General features: G+C 37.1%; 1 protein-coding gene across 1 annotated transcript in view; it reads left to right on the forward strand.

The window, feature by feature from the left end:
- The window catches only part of thoc2 (THO complex 2), a 162,537-nt gene that overhangs the window by 134,258 nt on the left and 10,151 nt on the right, over nucleotides 1-18,128 (forward strand). Inside the window, exons 32-36 of the mRNA XM_078547456.1 lie at nucleotides 174-232; nucleotides 1,646-1,681; nucleotides 14,859-15,008; nucleotides 15,382-15,448; nucleotides 17,144-17,313. Of these exons, the coding sequence (XP_078403582.1) occupies nucleotides 174-232; nucleotides 1,646-1,681; nucleotides 14,859-15,008; nucleotides 15,382-15,448; nucleotides 17,144-17,313 (482 nt within the window). The remainder of the gene's footprint in view (nucleotides 1-173; nucleotides 233-1,645; nucleotides 1,682-14,858; nucleotides 15,009-15,381; nucleotides 15,449-17,143; nucleotides 17,314-18,128) is intronic.

An 18,128-nucleotide genomic window follows, 5' to 3' on the forward strand; every position in this document is an offset into this window, starting at 1 on the left:
TAGGTTCTGTATCTTGTTTATAGGCAATAATTTGTATTGGTACTAAATATAATGCATTTGGAATATAGCGGAAGAGAATTGTGTAAAGAGTAATTAGTTAAATAATTTTTCTTTTCATATTTGCAATGTGTCACAATCAGCAACTAGAATGTGCAATACTACTTCTGTTCCAGAACAAAAACGGCGCAAGCTTGATTCCCACTCTTCGCCATCACATTCCGCTACAGTAAAGGTTAGTATAGCCTAAGGAAGGCACCGTCAATATTAGGCTGTCCTGTTTGGAATACCGGTTTTCTGGAAATATTCGTCTTCCTTCAAGTGATACAAGGTGCACAATGGAGCCTCTGGAGGTTTCTTTTAAATAGAAAATGCGTTCGTTTTCTTTATTGGACTTTTTGTAAGCAAATTTTATATAAAAAAGCTTCAAGGACCTAGCGAAAATTATAAATAGTAAGAGGAAAATGCAAGAGATTTTTCTCCGAAGTGCCTCAAATTATATTAAGTGGTCAGTTTTTGGAGTGCAATAATGCTTCAAGCAAAATAGCTTCAAAGAGGAGTCGCAAAAAAGGTGTCAGCGCTGAGAGTGAAGAGTGTTTCAGCACTGAAGAATGTTGAAGGTGTTCAGAATTACCGCATACCTCTGGATTCATCAGGCCGGCTGATGAGCATACTACCAATTCGTACCTTCTAGGAAGGAAGTAATGGAGGGGATTCCATTAAAGTCTTTAATATCTCCTTGGTGCTCAGATCTCCTGTAGTTGTGTAAATTCTATCAGCATGCAGCTGTTGTTAGTATCTTCCCTTCATGGGTTTGTTTTCCCTTGGGGGTGCCAGCCTTTTGAATCCTGCCTTAGGAAAAAGCAGATATGGCAGCAAAGCCCGCCTTCCAGCCAAGAGGGCCCATGGCATTCTACGCAGCACGAAACGTGGGTGTATCCTAATAGAAGAATCAGGGCAGATGCTTCCTTGCACCGTTTGCTGTATTTATTTTAATGTAGATGAACCCCCACGAATCCTTGAGTTTGCAGTGGGTTGAAACTTCGAGCTGTAAGTTCCAATTCCTGGATGCAGTGCACTGGAAGGGAGGTTAAAGAGCCCATTGTGGTTTGTTCAGCTGCACCTATTTACAAAATTAACATATTTTGCATTGAAGTTAATTGTTCACTTAGTATACTTACACGGGAAACAGTATTCTATAACATCAGATTTAAAGACATAGTTAACTTATTTGATATTTAATTGTGTATATTTGTTTCTAGTAAAATTTTATATTAAATATTGTAATCATGCATTTCAGGGAGTTTTATTCCGTAATTGGTTTGTAAATTGATGTAAATTAGCAAGATTGTTAATATATACAGTACAGTTGTGAACAACTAAAGCATCAGATGCAGATTTAAATAAGTGAGTTTGAGAAGCCATTTCTATCATAGTAAGCTGTTTCCCGAAACACAGATTTAAAATGCCTTATTGTCAAGCTTTCTATCTTGTCCAGTAAGCATTAACAGTTCCTAAAGCCTAGTTCCTAAAGGTGTAACTGCATGTCAGCAGCAAGACATTAGAATGGTCGTCAACTTGCATCCCAAAGTCCTCTGGTATCTGAGAAGCGCTGCAGCTCATCTGTCATCTCCATTCATTCCTACAGGATGGTCTCGGCGATCACAAGGAATCATCAGCAAAGGTTTGACACTTGAGCCTTATTTTGACAAAACTTTTATAGGTGAACTTTTGTGAGAAACACAGCATTTGTAATCCTTTTATTGGCTGTAATTTTCAAAATTTTATCACTGCTGCTTAGTTTATAAATATGCAGTAGGATTTTTTCCTGGCAGTTGCCCCATTTTGGCCCAATTATGTGTTCTTTGTGTATTTACTTTCTGTTGCTTTTTGAAGTATTATCTGCTCCTGTTAAAAATGAGCCCTGGTCGCCTAATGGCCAAATGGCTAAAGGTGTTGTTTTTAAGCATTGTGCACAGAGCAGGAACTTGAAAGTTGCATGGTTCTTAGTCTGATAGTATTCAGCTCCAGGTGGGCTCAGCTTTGGGAAAAGAAAACAAATCGGCAACATTTTGAGTCCTGATTGCTATCCAGCGATGTCTGCACCTACTTGAATGTCACACGAGGGTAGGTTCAGGCTTGACTGTGGTGCCCTTCACAGTTGAATTGCCTACCAGTGCGATTTGCTTAGATTCACTTATGAAGAATAACCAGTGGGTGAGATACTGGGAGGGTGAGGTATCAGCAGATAGGGAAAGATTGCTATTGGCACCAGTTAACCTGGATGTCATAAGAAACCAGCCCCGTCAACACTGAAAGGGAGGAAACTCGGGGTGTATCGATGATAGAGGCACTGAGCAAAGCAATCATAGACTAATGAAAGTTCTCACTTAATTAGCTGACTGTTTTATTCATTAAAATTGAGCCTCAGTCTTTGTGGTTTTGTGCTATAGCAATATTTCGAAATAGCTAAAATAATCTGAATAATCCATATATTGAAAGGAAATAGTGGACTTTTATAATGTTTTTTATGAAGTTTTGGGGAAATACTCAAAAAAAAACCTTTTGAATGATGGCCCTTTTGCTGAAATCTTATTAACTAGACAAGTGTACAAGTACCCTTACAAAGTGCAAGATTAACTTTATAATTGTGATTGTAAATCCTGTGATACAGTGCACTTTCAATTGGTATTCATACTGCTTAAAATATATGGATAAGCTAAGACAACTGTCAAATTGGTCTTGTATAATCTGTTTTTGTTAATGAAGTACACTTGCTTGTTAGCTTGGTTTGACATTTAAAGCACACGTGAGCCTTTGTAAATGAAGTCCATCGTTCCAACAGCAACTGTCCTTCAGTGGGTTGTTAAAAAAGGCTTCACATGATTAGTAAGTCAGTAGAGGTTACATTGTTTAATTTGAATGAAATTTAACTATTCTGGTTGACCTAAATGTTCTTCTCTGTACTGCTAACACATCTTTTATACGCCTTTTTAGTTTCCCAAATTTAGTGACTATTATTATACATTCTTGTGTACCATTCATTTTCTTAGTCTGTTAGCTGGGACACAATTGTCAAATCAGATTGATGATTTTCTTGAAAACCTCAAGGTAATTTTTCTCCCCTCATCTGGCTACTTGAAGCATCTGGATCATAAGACAAGTTAAAGTCTCCTATAAACCAACCGTTCTCACCTGTTTCTGTTTATTTTGTCAGAAGATACACTATATAAAATATTTTCCCTTGTATCACATATCTCACTAACCATTTTTGTTTCGCAGCAAAGTGACTTGGAAGAAATTTGCTGTGATTTTCCGTTGTCTGAAATTTTTTGGCCAACGCGGAAATAGTCTTAAGACAGTGCTGGATGATTCTTTCCCAGGTCATGCCAGGATTCATCTCCTGGAAAAAACCTTAGATGACTTTAGGATGCATCTCTCTGACTAGAGACAATCTCCTTCCCAAATTCAGCTATGGTAGCTCGCAAAAGCAAAGCAACTTCTTCTGTCTGCTGACCACACAAAATTGCTGTCCATCTGTGATATTCATTGATTTATAGGGAAGGCTGTAACCTGATCTCAAAAGTTGCTTCTTCTGCCCTCTTGCCCATGGCAACATGAAACACATGGGCTGAATTTTGCCGTCGGTGAGCAGACGTGTAAAATGACACGGGATGACGGGGGGAAGCCCCGACGTCATCCCACCCCATTTCAATTTTCAGGAAGGCAGGGGCACAGCAAAATCAGCTGTGTGCCCGCCGACCTGTCAATGGCCAATTGAGGCCATTGACAGAATCATTAAAACAATTAAAGGACCTACCCGTCCAACCTTAAGGTTGGGGGGCAGGCCAGAAGCCCTGGCGGGCAATAGAAAAAACTTGAAACCTCATCCACTGGTGGGATGAGGTTTCATGTAGGGTTTTAAACAGTTTAATAAAGTTTTAGTGTAATTTATGAACATGTCCCATCTCATGTGACATTGTCTCATGAGGGGGACATGTTAAGGATTTTTTTTCTTTCTATTTTTAATGTTTTTAAAAGTGTCAGCAATCTCCCTGAGGCAGCACTTAGCCTCAGGAAGTTGTGCGCTCTTTCGTGCGCATGCGCAAAAGAGCGCACACTCGCTTTTGAGGAATCCTTCCCCCTCCCCCCCCCGCCTGCACAGGGAGCGCACAGTGCTTCCCGGCGGACGTCACGCTGGGTGGGCTTTGGCCCGTCCACGTAAAATGGCGGTAGGGCCCGCTTCTCCGGCGGGTATCAGCTCCCCGCCCGCCGGAGATTGGATTGGGCCTGCCCACCCGGCAGGCAGAAAATTCTGCCCATTAACTTTGTATCAAGGTAGAAATGCTAATTAGTCATTCTTGACCTCCACTCCCTTTCATCTTAGAAATAAGTGGACAGTTTACTCCACAACTGTTTACACCCTGGTACCTTCAACGCCTTTCTGCAACTTTGGGAGACTCGTAATTCACTAATTGTAAATTGAGACTAATGCCAGTGCCTCCAGCCACAAAGACCTTGTACCTCCTTCTCAGTAAAACGATCTAAGCCTTCCTTTGATCTCTAACAATCAAACCACCAGGTTTACTAGGTGAAATGACCCCCTCCATGAAGCGAAAATTTAAAGACTTAAAACACAAAAACCTTGTGAACTTCATAATTGTGACATTTTATGGTACTCAATTTATGCCTTGTTCGGTGCATTATTTTTCATGTTTTATTCAGGTAATTTTATCCATAAACCCTCCAGCTTCTCTCTGGTATCCTTTACAAGGAATGGTTGTGCAGTGTGAGCAGCATTTGTACCCATGATTGCAATCAACACAGCTTTTTGTTTGTTTAGCTGTTATATTTGTGGACTTATAATTAGCTTAGGTGTTTTTATGAAACCTTTGGATAGAATACAAGAGAAGAAAATTGGCGCAATTCACATATATCAATTTAAATTGGTGCCATGTTGCCCATTTTTCTCTTTGTTGTGTTTCCATTACAAGGAAAGGGATAAAATGCTACATTAAAATTTGACTCTCTCTTCAAGGTGTTATGAGTGTGTTTAAGACCAATGTGCAATTTTGAAAACCTTTGAGGAGCGTCGTACTATAAATTTGTGTAGCTGGTCTGCTGGTTGTTCATAGAATGTATTGGGACTGGAGGAATTGAAATTTACAGTGATTGAGGTATGATTCAGTTTGAAACAAAACTCTTTAATTTCTTAAAAATGCAACGATGCGCAGTGTATTTTATGCATAGTTTTTGAATGATGCTTAAAATGAGTGGGCACTAAGAAATCTTTTCTCGATCATTGAGTTTCAAGATTATTTTCACAAAAGTTGTTATTTTTGACAGTTCACCATTCACTATTGAATCCTGTGGGACAATTCCAGTTCTATTGTAATGTTTTCTAGTACAGCACTCAGCAATTATTAAACCAAACAGTGAACTTGGAAGATCAAGAAAATAAGTTTGTGAATGATATACAATGTCTGTTTCTGAATTATGTTGAGCCCCTTATCAGTTCTTCACTCCACCCTGTTTCTGCAATGTAGTATGCATTACTAAATTGCTGATCATTGCTTATTCATAATTGTAGTAGGCTTATTGATTGGTTGCAAAACTTTTTTTGTGAATTGATCAGGAAAATGCCTTAATTGGGGGGTAAAAACACTTAATTGGACTCTGTTTGAGTCAGTGATGATAATGATATTCATACCAGTTGCAAATGTTGAACTCACCTGCTGAAATTGTCTGTACCCAGCACAGCCCCAGTGACTTGCCTTCTGCAAGAAGCACTTTGCATTTATTTGCTGCTGGATTTGAATTTTTTAAAAATTCCCCTGGCTTAGTGCTTTTCCCATGTTGGTAGGGAGCATTGCTATCAACAAATCCGTCAGCACCACAAAACTCATGACATCAAACCTCATGGAAATGTAGACAATACTATAGACAATACAAATATGAATAAAGCATCGTCTGCCAAAAAAGAAGTGTGTGTGATGAGAGAACTGGAATGCAGTACAGAATGGTTCATTTTTGTCAAGTAAACTGTGAAGCAATTAAATTTCTACTCTACCAGGATTTCTTTAATAGTGCATAATTCTAAATTATAATGGCTGCAGTGATGGATGGTAGTCCTACGGACTTAAATTAAGCAAAAGGAGCAGGAGTAGGCCACGTGACTGTGTCTGCCCTACCTTTCAATGAGGTTAAGACTGACCTGATTTTGGCTTCACTTCCATTTTCTTGCCTGTTCCCCATAATCTTTGACTTCACTATGGTTCAAAAATCTCAGCCTTGAATATATTCATAGAATTAGCCTCCGCAGCTCTCTAAGTTAGAGTATTCCAAAGATTCTTAACCCTCTGAGAAAAGAACAAGCTCCTCATTTCTGTCTTAAGTGGATGACTCCTTATTCTGAAACTGAGCCTCCTAGTTCCAGATTCCCATGAAGGAAAACCTCCTTTCAGCATCTACCCTGTCAAGCCCCCTCAGAATCTTATATGTTTCAGGAAGATCACCTCTTATCCTAGTACACGCCAATGTATATAAGCTCAACCTTTCCTCATAACACATAAAACATACAATGTCCAGGACAGAACCAGCCTTTAGGTTTAACTGGTCCATACCTATGTTTATGCTCCTTTTCCTCCTCCCATTCTTCCAACAACATAATTTTGTATTCTTTTCTTCATGTCTATAGCTTTTCATTAAATACAGCAGTGCTATTTACTTCAGCTACTTCATAATATGATGAGTTTCACACTCTGGATCAGAAAGTTCTTTCTGAATTCCCTTTTGGATTTATTAGTGAATATTTTGTGTTTCTGGTCCCTGTTTTTGGACTCCACAAATGGAAATATTTTCTGTACATCTATCCTATCATAATTTAATAAACCTCTATAATTCTTTTCTGGAGAAAAGAGCCATAGCCTTTCAGTGTTCCCTGATGGGTATGACCTCTTAGTTCAAGTGAGAAGAGAAACATTCTCTGCCTTAATATCCCAAAGGAAAATTCTGTACAAATGCATCCTGATTTCCAAAAGCAAAAGAGCAGAACTTCAAAAATGTTATGGATCTTTACATTCTCAAAGCCTACTTGACAAAATTGATCACTTGTACGATCTTAACACTGTCACTCTTGCTGAACTCTGCCCAAAGTATCCATGTACTTTTGAATGTTGGATGCCAAAGATAACTTCAAATGTGTCTTCATTTATGACCTGTACTCTGACCCTTAAGACCTTTGGCTGCATGCAACACCCTGGCAATGTTTGTAGTTGACCATGTTTTACAGTTGACAAATTTGAATATTGACTGAAAACCTTTAATACTTAATCATGCTAAGTCTTTCCCTCTTAGCCTTTACCAAAGGACATTAAAGTCAATTGCTGTTGCTTTGCCCAAACTTACCTGATCCAAATATTTTTGCAGTGCATTTTACCTTAGACATCTGAGCATGCAGCTTGCATTTTCTTAATCAAGTAATATCTTTCAAGTTGCTTATTATAAGTATGAGCATCTGGAAATAAAGAACAGACCACTGTAGAACTCTTATCAGTCACTGCTAGGCAACTTTTTTCCCCATTCAATCCATAGGCAAAATACTAAACAATATGTGGAATCAACAGAGGAATGGAATTGTGATAGCTCCTTTGTGGAACCAGCACAGGCACAATGGGAAAATGCTTCTTTTCTATTGAAATTTTTGATTGTGTATTCTGTTGCTAAGTCAGATTTGATATATTTTGCTAATATTCTATGAATTCCATGAATTTTAACCTCCTCTCGAAGCTTACATATGCCACTTTATTGGATGCCTTTTAAAATACAAGTAAGTTGTGTACATTAAGTAACCCTCTTCCACTCTCACAGTTGCCTGTTGAAAGTTTGATAGCACCTTTTATGTAAATCCTTCATTAGAGCTGTTGGGCTAATTCGCTCATTACTTTCTCTTTAATATGGGGAGATTATTTACTATCTTACTAAGTTATTACTCCAGAATTTATAGAATTCCATATTTTTTTTTAATAAAGCTCCTTCCTATTTCTTTCCTTCCTCATTTCCGTGATGATTATAGGTTTATCCATTTTGACCGGGTGCCTTACAGACATTTACTACTAAGCTTCTTGGTAACATAATGTCTGCTTCTTGATTCTTGAGCCAAAAGTGCTGTGCACCTGTAATTTGACCACGGCCATCACTTGTTAGAACCTGATGTGAAGAAAGTATTTCAACACCCTTGTTATTTTCTGTTGCTATTATAATTCTGTTGAATTGCAACTTATATCTGAATTTATTGTTATTAACTGCTGAATTTTTGTTCATCTGTATTTTTATTGCTTTGTATGCATCTTTCTGTACTTTCAAAAAGGTGCTTTACATAGTGCATATTATAGATACTAACATGACCTGTAGGAAAAATCTTCAGTCAATACTCAGTGCACCTATCTTAGTACAATATGGGATGACAATTTGTTATAAGCAATAGCTTATTGAAGGGTTGTAATAGTAATGTGGACTTCAGTTTATTAGTTTATCACAACCCCATGATAAGTTGTACTTTCAATCACAGTCCCACCTGTGCTTTACGTTATTGATGGAGAATGATTTTATTCACATTTAAAATATTTTGCTTGTGGCAGCGAGTGTCATCTTGGACAATGAAGACTTAGACTGTGTAATTTGAATTGCAGGACTGGGTATTATCTTATTTAATGTTTCACATACCACCATGTAAGTGTATAAAATTTTAGTGCTTTTTACATAAGCAGTTTTCAAAACAGCTGTTTTCTACTTAAACAGTTTATTTTGCTACTTTGAAAGCTTCTTAGTTGGATGTAAAACAGAGACTCGTGCATGAAATAAATAGTTCAGTATTCTTGTCTATCTTCTCAGCATGCCAAGTAATAGTCCTTTCATCTAATTGGTTTAAATTATATAATGGTGCAACTTGATTTTGTTAACACTTTTTTTAACATGCTTACACTGAGAGTAAATATCCTGACCAGACTATTAAAATTATGGAACTTATAAAATTATGTACTGCATATCAGTGCCCTGTTATCCCCTTCAAAATTTTCCTTCAGTTTAACACCTTATTCTGCTTCTCCCAAAGGCAGTAACTCGAGTTTAGTGTAATGTCACAGGCCCTATCTCACTCTAGTCACCACTCTTCATTTGTAAGCCACAGAAATGTGGCATCCTATTCACAGCCAGTGTAAGGCTGTCCCTTCCTAAGATTTGCATGTATGTACTTGCAACTGAAGAATAAATCTAGCGAAGCTTTTTCCTCCTGAAGCCTGAGTGTGCAGTAGCCAATCCTGCACCCCGACTGCAATGAAACCAGCTAGTTCATATTGGTTAATTCAGTGCAGACTAATGAAAACATAGGTCTCCAGTCTGTATGGCTTTGTACTGCGTACGGTATGCTTGTCCTGATAGTTTTTTGTTTATGTATCTTTTTAAAAAGCTGCTATTCAGTCAATTCAAGTTGGCCTATTGGTATGATCAATATACAAGTGTAGTTATTAACCATAATTTTATTTAAGAATCAATATCTTAATATATCTGGAAAATTAAACGTGTACATGATTACATTGTATAGACATCTTTTGAAAAAAAGTTGACTTGGTACATGCCAACATCTGAATATTTTTCTTAATTTAGCTTTTATTTTGCATTCCATAGGTAAGTTTATAAATACATCAACTGGGAAATTCAGAGTAATTTACAAGTCCATCTAAGAAATTTTCACATCATTCTATATTTGCCTCTTGTGTTGCTAACACACACTTTCATGCCATCAGTATATACTATTGCAATTGAAGAACCAGCAAGCTTACGAAAGACAATATCACTTTTTTTTAAACTAAGATGTTTGAAGGGTTGGCGTTTTAGAAAAAACACTTGACAGTTTCTCCTCTTAAGCATTGTGCAGGTTGCTTGGGTGACTTTCACTTCTGACAGTTTCACTGATGGGATCTGCTGAAACATCCTGGCAACTCAGTGAGATCGTTTAAGTAGATAATTGCCACATTGTAGTCATAGTTCTTTTCAAAAGGCGTCGGCAATGGATTCAAATTTCAGGTTATCCGTAAGTATGACAGTTACTGATGCTGCACTTGGGTTTTGAGCTTTTTTCAGCTAATTGTTCTAAGGAATGTGTTATGGTGTTTATTTGAAAAAGGAGCAGCACTGTTTCTACTGTTTCATTGTAAAGTTAAAAGAAACCTGTTATTAGCTTTGTTGGTTTAGCAAAAATGACAATTCCTCATTAGATCTCCCAGAAAAGTAAAAAAACTCTCAACAACCAACTTTTCTTTCTCTTTGTATTCTATCTCTTGTTGCTCTTTGCTTTTTTCTTTCTCTTTCCTTTGGTTTTCTTTTTATATTCTCCATTTTTTTCCCTCTCAACTGACTTTCACTACCACTCTCCCTTTATCACCCCATCTCTTTCTTTTGCCCCTCAAGCCTCCAGCTTGCATGAAAAATAACTATATCTGAAATGGAACTGCAAATTTTATTTACCCTATGCTTTTCTATGCTCTGTATTAGAGCTGCTGGAATCCACAGAAAGGTTTCACAACATCTTTGAATGAAATTATCTGTTATAGCCACCCATAATTTGAAGGCGGCTGCTTTCCTGATGACTTGAACCAGCAGAAAAATTAAACCAGGGTTCAGGCTCTAGGGGTTGTCAATCAAATCAGTACTCTGGTAGTGCTGTTGCTGTTGAGATGGGCGTGCTGGGAGCTTTCACCTTGAATCAGCTCACATACATTAGCCTTTTCAAGATAGATCCAGCACCTATTATTTTGCCCTGTAACTTTAGCAACGACCTTTGAATGAGAAGTAATGATTGTGGGTGTCTTCTGTTCAAACTGGCTCAGGAGCCTTTATTTTCTGCTGTTATATCCAAGTGTTGAGCTCTAACTTTTCTATACTCCTATAATACATAATGGACCACATTTTGATATAGGGCAGTTGTGAGACTTGCCTCTACATACTAAAACTCAAAATATTTTACCCACAAAGTTGCTCAATAACTGCGCTGTTAGGGGGAATGGCATCTTGAGGTTATTTTTATTCTTTCACGGGATGTGCGCATCACTGGCTGGGCAGCATTTATTGCCCATCCTTAATTGCCCTTGAGTGAACAGGCAACCAAGAACCAGTTAACCATAAGGTTTAACGATTGGGAAATAAATAGCAGAAGGACTGAGAAGGAGGGTGGATTAAAGGGGTTGAGTTCAATGTCTAATCAGGCAAAGAAAGGCAAGAAGAGGCAAATGAAAAATAAAATAAGAACATAATTTACATTTGACATTTCTTTAAATTTTACTGATTTCAAAAACCTAAATAATATTCAATTTTTGGTGCCGGAGAGCCTAATTGGCAGTCATTAACACATTATATTGTTAAAAGGAGACTTATCTTTGTAATTGCTATCTGGAAACGTCTGCAGCAGATTTAGTTCGTATCCAATGTGCAAATATAGCAGCTACATGCCATTCAGTGCATGTTGGGCAGGCAACGAGATGCCATTTTCACAAAGATAATGATATAGCAGTCAGCCTGACACAGACAGCAACTTTTGGATATTAGATTTTAACTGCGCATCTGTTCCTCACCCGACTTTGCTGTCTAATTTATGTATAAATGATGTCAATTGCAGGAGCCTCTTCCTTTCTTGACAAAATTCTGGCTGAATGCTAGCTACAATATGGAATACAAGTAATTCGAATTGAATCCTCTCAGCTGTTGCCTGGGATCTTGACATCTGGTTGCAAAGGATGGGTGTCAGCTTTATATAGGTGACCTTAAGTGTAAATTTCACTGTTACAGAAGTAAACACATTTCTTCCTGTTGGTCTAAGATTAAGGCTTTTATTCACTCCCTAGCTTAAACTTCAACAGAGTGCTAAGGTAACCTAAATGTCTAAGCAAGGTTTTTCTTTAACAAAGATTGGTTGGAGGGACAAGTGATTTGGGAGAGTTAATCATCTTGCCCTTAAATTTATTTTCTGATTTTTAATCTATATGATTCCCGATTTGAGGAATATGCTTTTGTATTTCAAATACAGGCCAATTGCCATTTGCATTTATAACAGCACCTTTTGTCGTAGAGAAACATCTTCTACAGAAGCAGAAACATTTTGCAAAAATAATTTAAAAAAAACACAATGATGATGGGTTTCAATGGCGAGGGAACAGAAAAGATAGCTTTTAAATGAAAGGTGTGTACCTGTTTGACTTAATTAGCGGTACAGTTACCACTGAAGTCGTAGATTATAGATTCCATCCCCAATTCCATGATCTGGATATAAAATCTAAATTGGCGCTTCAGTGTAGTGATGAATTATTGAAGGTGCCAACTTTCGGTTGAGATGTTAAATGAGCCTTTATCTGTTTGCTCAGTATCTACCTAAAATAATTCTTTAAATTATACAAAGAGTGGGAAGTTTTCTCAGTGCCACAACCAAACTTCCTGCCTCAACCAGAGCCATCAAAAACAGTTTTAACAGTTTTTTAATCCTTTTTTACTCTCAGCTTGGCTATTCCAATGATCTTTTGGCTGACCCCCTCATCTTCCAACTTCCATAAATTTGAGCTCAACCAAAATTCTGCTGCTCTTATCCTAAATAACAGCATGTCCTTGTCACCCATGACCTATATTGGCTCCCATTCCAACAATGTCGTGCATTTTCTCATTAACAGCAATGTGATAATGACCAGATAATCTTTTTGTGATGTTGATTGAGGGATAAAGGTTGGCTAGGACAATGAAGAGTCATTTTAAACTCAAAACGTTAACTGTGTTTCTCTTCAGATGCTGTCAGACCTGCTGAGTTTTTACAGCACTTTGTTTTTATTCCAGATCTCCAGCATCCACAGTATTTGGCATTTAAGTACCTTTTACATCTCTTAAGATAGATCTTGTTTCATTTGATATAGCATACTAAATTCCTCATTGTTTCTTAAGATGGTATGTTGTTTTCCAGTTCATGTTACTTTTATAATCATATATATATTGTTGTGTTAAAATTCAGCTTCAATTACAAAGCATCAGGAAATAGTGATTTATGAGCTTTCCAAATGAAATAGGCTGACAGTGTAAGTTCCAGTGTATTGACTGAAGGATCAAGAAAAATGAGTAAAATAAAGTTTGTGTTCTCCTTATGCAAGGACAGAATTAGGCTGGTTAAAGACCTGAATTCTCTTGTATTCAACTTTTTCACTTGGTATCCTCATCAATATTTTACATTGGTGCAAAATGTTTTAGCATACTGGACCTGTCACAGAATAACATTTTCATATTTTTGCATTATAAATTTAAAATTGGAAACCACTTGGTATGTAAACCCTAGAAAAATTGTGCCTTCTAAGTGAAATTATCCTTTTTTATGTTTGTTTTGGTGTTTAGGTACAACAATCTCTTGGTATGCAGTACAAAAGGGATAAAGGCACAAGGGCCAAATTCTTGTTTTAATGAAATGTAGCTTGTTTATTTCATCAGCTGCTGTTCACCTTGAGCTTTGATGTTTAGACACTTACTTATGGAGTTGTTGCCCTATCTGCCAAAGGCATCACGATGTACTATTAACCCATGATAACTATAAGATTTCATTTTCAGTTCCCTGTCTGCACTGCATTTCATGAATTTAAGCAGGGCTCAACAGTTGAGCTTACATCTTCCTTCCCTCCCTTACCATCCCCTCAGGCTAAGAAAGGGAAAATCAGGCAGTATTCTTGGTATAGAAGATTGGGTCTGGCTCAGCTGTGATGGCTTTCATGATGAGATATCCTGCCAACACTGTCTGAACTCTCAAAGAATGACCATCTGGGCAAAGTACATATTTCTTAAGTGTGGGCAGTTACTAATGCTTTATGGGTTAATTTGTGCTGTAGTTTATTACTTGTAAACAAATGTAGAATATATTGTGTAATAGTGTGTAATAATATAAATGGAGTATTGTGGCCTGCATTGATGCACTTACATTTGCTATGAATATATAAGTCCTTAAAAAATAGCTATAGTTATTCAGCATTTTATCATTTGGAATTTACCAAGGACATTGCAGTTCATTATTTTGTGAAAAACCAATGCGATCCCCAGAACACCTAAAAATTATTTGAATGCCATATAATAAAAATGAAATTTGGCTTTGGTTACCTGATGCCACTCGTCCTGGAAATTAAATATTGTGTTTCTCTCTCTCTTTCCCCCCGCCCCAACCCTTTTTATGAATATTTAATCAGAAATTTCCTGAGACAATTTTTGAGTGATCTTTATAATAACCTATTGTATAAACCACTTCTGGGAGATTGTGTTTGTACTAAATACTGCTTGGATGTGGGGACAAATATATGATAAATATTGAAAAAAACATGCTAATTGGTGGGATCTGATATGAAACTTGATGCTAAAATAGGTCTCAATGTCAGTCCTTTGGAATTTCTAGGGATTTGGTTGTGGCTGTAAAACGTTGGGACAATATTGTGCCTCTGTCTGGCAGCTTAATAAGTTGCTTTGATTTAAGATCCAAAGTGAAGCTTTTTTTCCAACTGATTGATGCTGAGCTACCAATTGTAATTTCATTATTAATTTATTTTTGCACTTCAATCATTAAGATGAATTCCTTTTATTCACTCCTCCATTTGTTTAAGACTTTTGGATGTAGACCTGAATGGAATTTCTCTTGTATATGAATGTGTGTTTATGATCTAAAGTCAGCTAACAAGCAAATGTATTCTGCATTGAAATTGTGTCAGTATAAAAGTGTGTTTCATTTGACCTTAATGGAATGCCATTTAGTTCAGTTGAGACATTGTGATCATAAGTATGCATTACATCATTTTCAACAGCACCATAGCCCGCATCACACCAACCATAGTACAGGCACACAGTCAAAGAGCAAAGAAAGGGAGGTGGAGAAGAAAGAGGTGGAAAAGTTGAGGGATCGATCAAGAGAGAGGGAAAAGAAAGAAGATAAAGAAAGAAAAGATCGCAAAAGGGTAAGAGAGAAAAGAATGGAAATAAAGCAGATGTGAGATGGATCTGATTCGCATTTTGCAGCTTGTAGGTTTCTGCTGCCAGTAGCAACTCTGTTAGTGTGAATCTGTTATATTAGTAATTACATTGAGATGATACCAGTTGTGATGAGCGTTTTTCTTCCTACTTCTGCTTTTTGACTTTTCTTAGGCTGTACTTAGTATTTGCAGAAGCTTGTGTATTAATAGATGCACATATTGTGTGTTTATTTTGATTGATCCATCAGCTGGAGTTGTTTAAATTATCTGACATCTGCAAATATACTAAAGATTGGGATTTCCTCTTGAAGATCCTCCTTTCATTATTCTTGATTAGAAATATGTCTTTTCTTCCCAGGATCATTCAAACAGTGATCGAGAGAATATACAAGAATCAAAAAGGCGTAAAGATGAAAATGGGACAGGTAGGTGTTAATATCTAACTTTATGTTGCTGTTCAAATTCTGAACACAATTTAACAGATCCAAGGTGTCTGAATGATACAGCTGCGGAGTGAGTACAACAAACTACCGATTGGCTTCAACATAGAAATATGACCCAGAGTGCTGAACAGTGAAATGAAAATGGACACTGAACTTACACAGGAGAATTAGGAGATGTGACCAAAGGCATGATCTAATAAGTTTTCAAAAAACCTTTAAATAGAGAAAAAGAAATGGTTCAGAAAAGAAGTATCAGAATGTATGCTGAAGCAACTGAAAGCTCTGCCACTGATATTAGATTGAACAAGAGGGTGTTACAGTTGATTGCTTGTTCCAGCTCCCTTCCTGGGAGTTTAAAGAAGAAGCTCATCTATCAAGGTTCTTTTTTAAAAGGTTCATCTGTTAAAATTAGAGTTTGCTTTGGCTTTCTGTCCTTTATCATCCCTCCCAAATCAAAAATTAAATTTCCAGTCGTGCGAGGTGAGTTTGAATAGTGATTCCAAAGACACCATTAAGAAAATGGCTGGGAAGATTTATTTTGTGATAAGAAGGATCTAAACTCAGACAGATCAAGCATCCTGGATTAATGACATCAGCTGATATGTCACCCATTCCCATCAACTCCTACACGCAGGTCTTGAATGGCTGGCAATTACGAATATTGACAGGCTAGTTTGCTTAAGACTCATATGGGGATCGTGCTCTAATTTAGAACTCCCTGTTCCTTTAAATGGGCCAAGCTTTTTGACATAAGCATCCTTGCAAAAATTCTTGGCTGGCTTTATCTTGTATATATGTGCAGAGCAACAAATGTTAGAGTTTAAACATATTTAATGAATTGGACCTTTTTGGAGGATTTTTAAGGTGGAGTCAAAGAGAATGGTAGAGTGATTTATCAAGAGTATTTCGCAGTGTAAGGACAAGCTAGTTGAAGAATCAGCCACTAATGGTAAAGCACTATGAGAGAGCTATATTCAATATCCTAGCGTCAAAAAATGCAAGTAACAATGCAGTACTGGAGTAGGTTGCATGGATGTGACAGAGCAAGTCCATGAATGGATTTGCAAATTAAAGATATGGTTTTAAAATTTGGGTGCAAGGTGTTGGAGAGCTAGTTGTAGGTCAGAGAAAGCGCAAGTATGTGGAACTTGGTATTGGACAGAGTGCAAGTAGTGAACTATTGGTTGAGTTGTGATTTGTATCTCTGTCAATGCACTATTGGTCCTTGTTGACCACATGATTAACTGCATGCAATAGTCAGCTCAATTCAGCTAATATCTTGGTCTGTGCCTGTGGTGAGGAGAGATGGCTCCTGTGTGTCTCTAATGTTAATATTTAGTTGGCCATTATAAATGAATAAACTGAAATGAATAAATTTCATCTTTAAATGGTGTACTTCTTGAATCGTAGTTAAATTATAAACTTGTTTTATCGTTTAGTCATAGTAACATGAAATTTATGTATAAAGTAGCACCAGGCTACAACTCCCTCTTTTTTTTTATTGGCCTAAGCTCCATTGGTCTCTGCCAATCATGCCAAACACTCGTGTGTTGTAGCAGATCTTTCCTGGTCCCATTACCCAAATCTAACCCAGTCTGTTATATTGCCACTTTTTGCTTTTTTGTCAATTTTGTATTTACTACAAAGAGAAATGAGGATTGAATATTTATTCAACAGGTGGCTCTGGAAAAAGGAGTAAAAGTGCAAGTCCAGCAGATTCCCCGCGCTCGAACGAGAAGGAAAAAGAGAAAAATAAGAGTTCAAAATCTGGCTCTGGTAAAGACAGGGATAAAAATGATTCCATCAAATTAGAAAAAATAGAAAAAAGTTCAACAACAAGCAAAAAGGTATAGTTTTGAAGATATAAATGTATATATCCTTGATAATTGATCATAGAGTAGAATTAAAAATGGAATTCAGATATGTGACAAATTTGCAAGGCCTTTTGGAAGCAGGACATCAGGTTTTGATCCAATATTGTCATTTTTTTTTCAGAATAAACTTTAGTGTATGCGTCTAATTTATTTATACTGTGGACACTTTACTAAAAATGTGTGTTTTGACAAGAGCCTTCAAAGTTAAGAAATTTCAAGTAAGATGTTAAAAATTTCTGGGACACTTGAATTTTATTGTCAGTATGATGTGATTGGCTTGGAACATTGACAGAATTAGCAACTTATAGGGGGATCTCCTCTCTCCTTTATTGGTAAAGTTTAAAGATAACTGAAGTAAAAAGAGAAAATATTGAAAACATATCGTAGACCCATGGGTATCTAAATAAACAGATGAGTGTTTTAGGGAGATGCCCTTCTTCAGTTCTGGCAAAGAATTGAAGATCATCTTTGTGAGCTTGTGACTCTGAATGTTGCACCTAGGCCTCTGACTGCATGCTTAGATTGTTTCAGGTTACCTGTAAAACCTACTGCATATTGCCGCTTGGGGGGGAATAGATAGAGTGGACAGGATAAAATTGTTTCCCTTGATGGAGAATTCTAGAACCAGGGACATAGATTCAAGATAAGTGGCAGAAGGTGTAGGGAGGGACATGAGGAAGAACTTTTTTACGCAGAGGGTAGTGGGTGTCTGGAATTCGCTGCCAAGTTGGTGACAGAGGCAGAAACTTTAAACTCTTTTAAAAAGTACCTGGATCTGCACCTAAAGT

This window comes from Cetorhinus maximus, chromosome 8, assembly GCF_964194155.1.
Source record: "Cetorhinus maximus chromosome 8, sCetMax3.hap1.1, whole genome shotgun sequence".
NCBI lineage: Eukaryota > Metazoa > Chordata > Chondrichthyes > Lamniformes > Cetorhinidae > Cetorhinus > Cetorhinus maximus.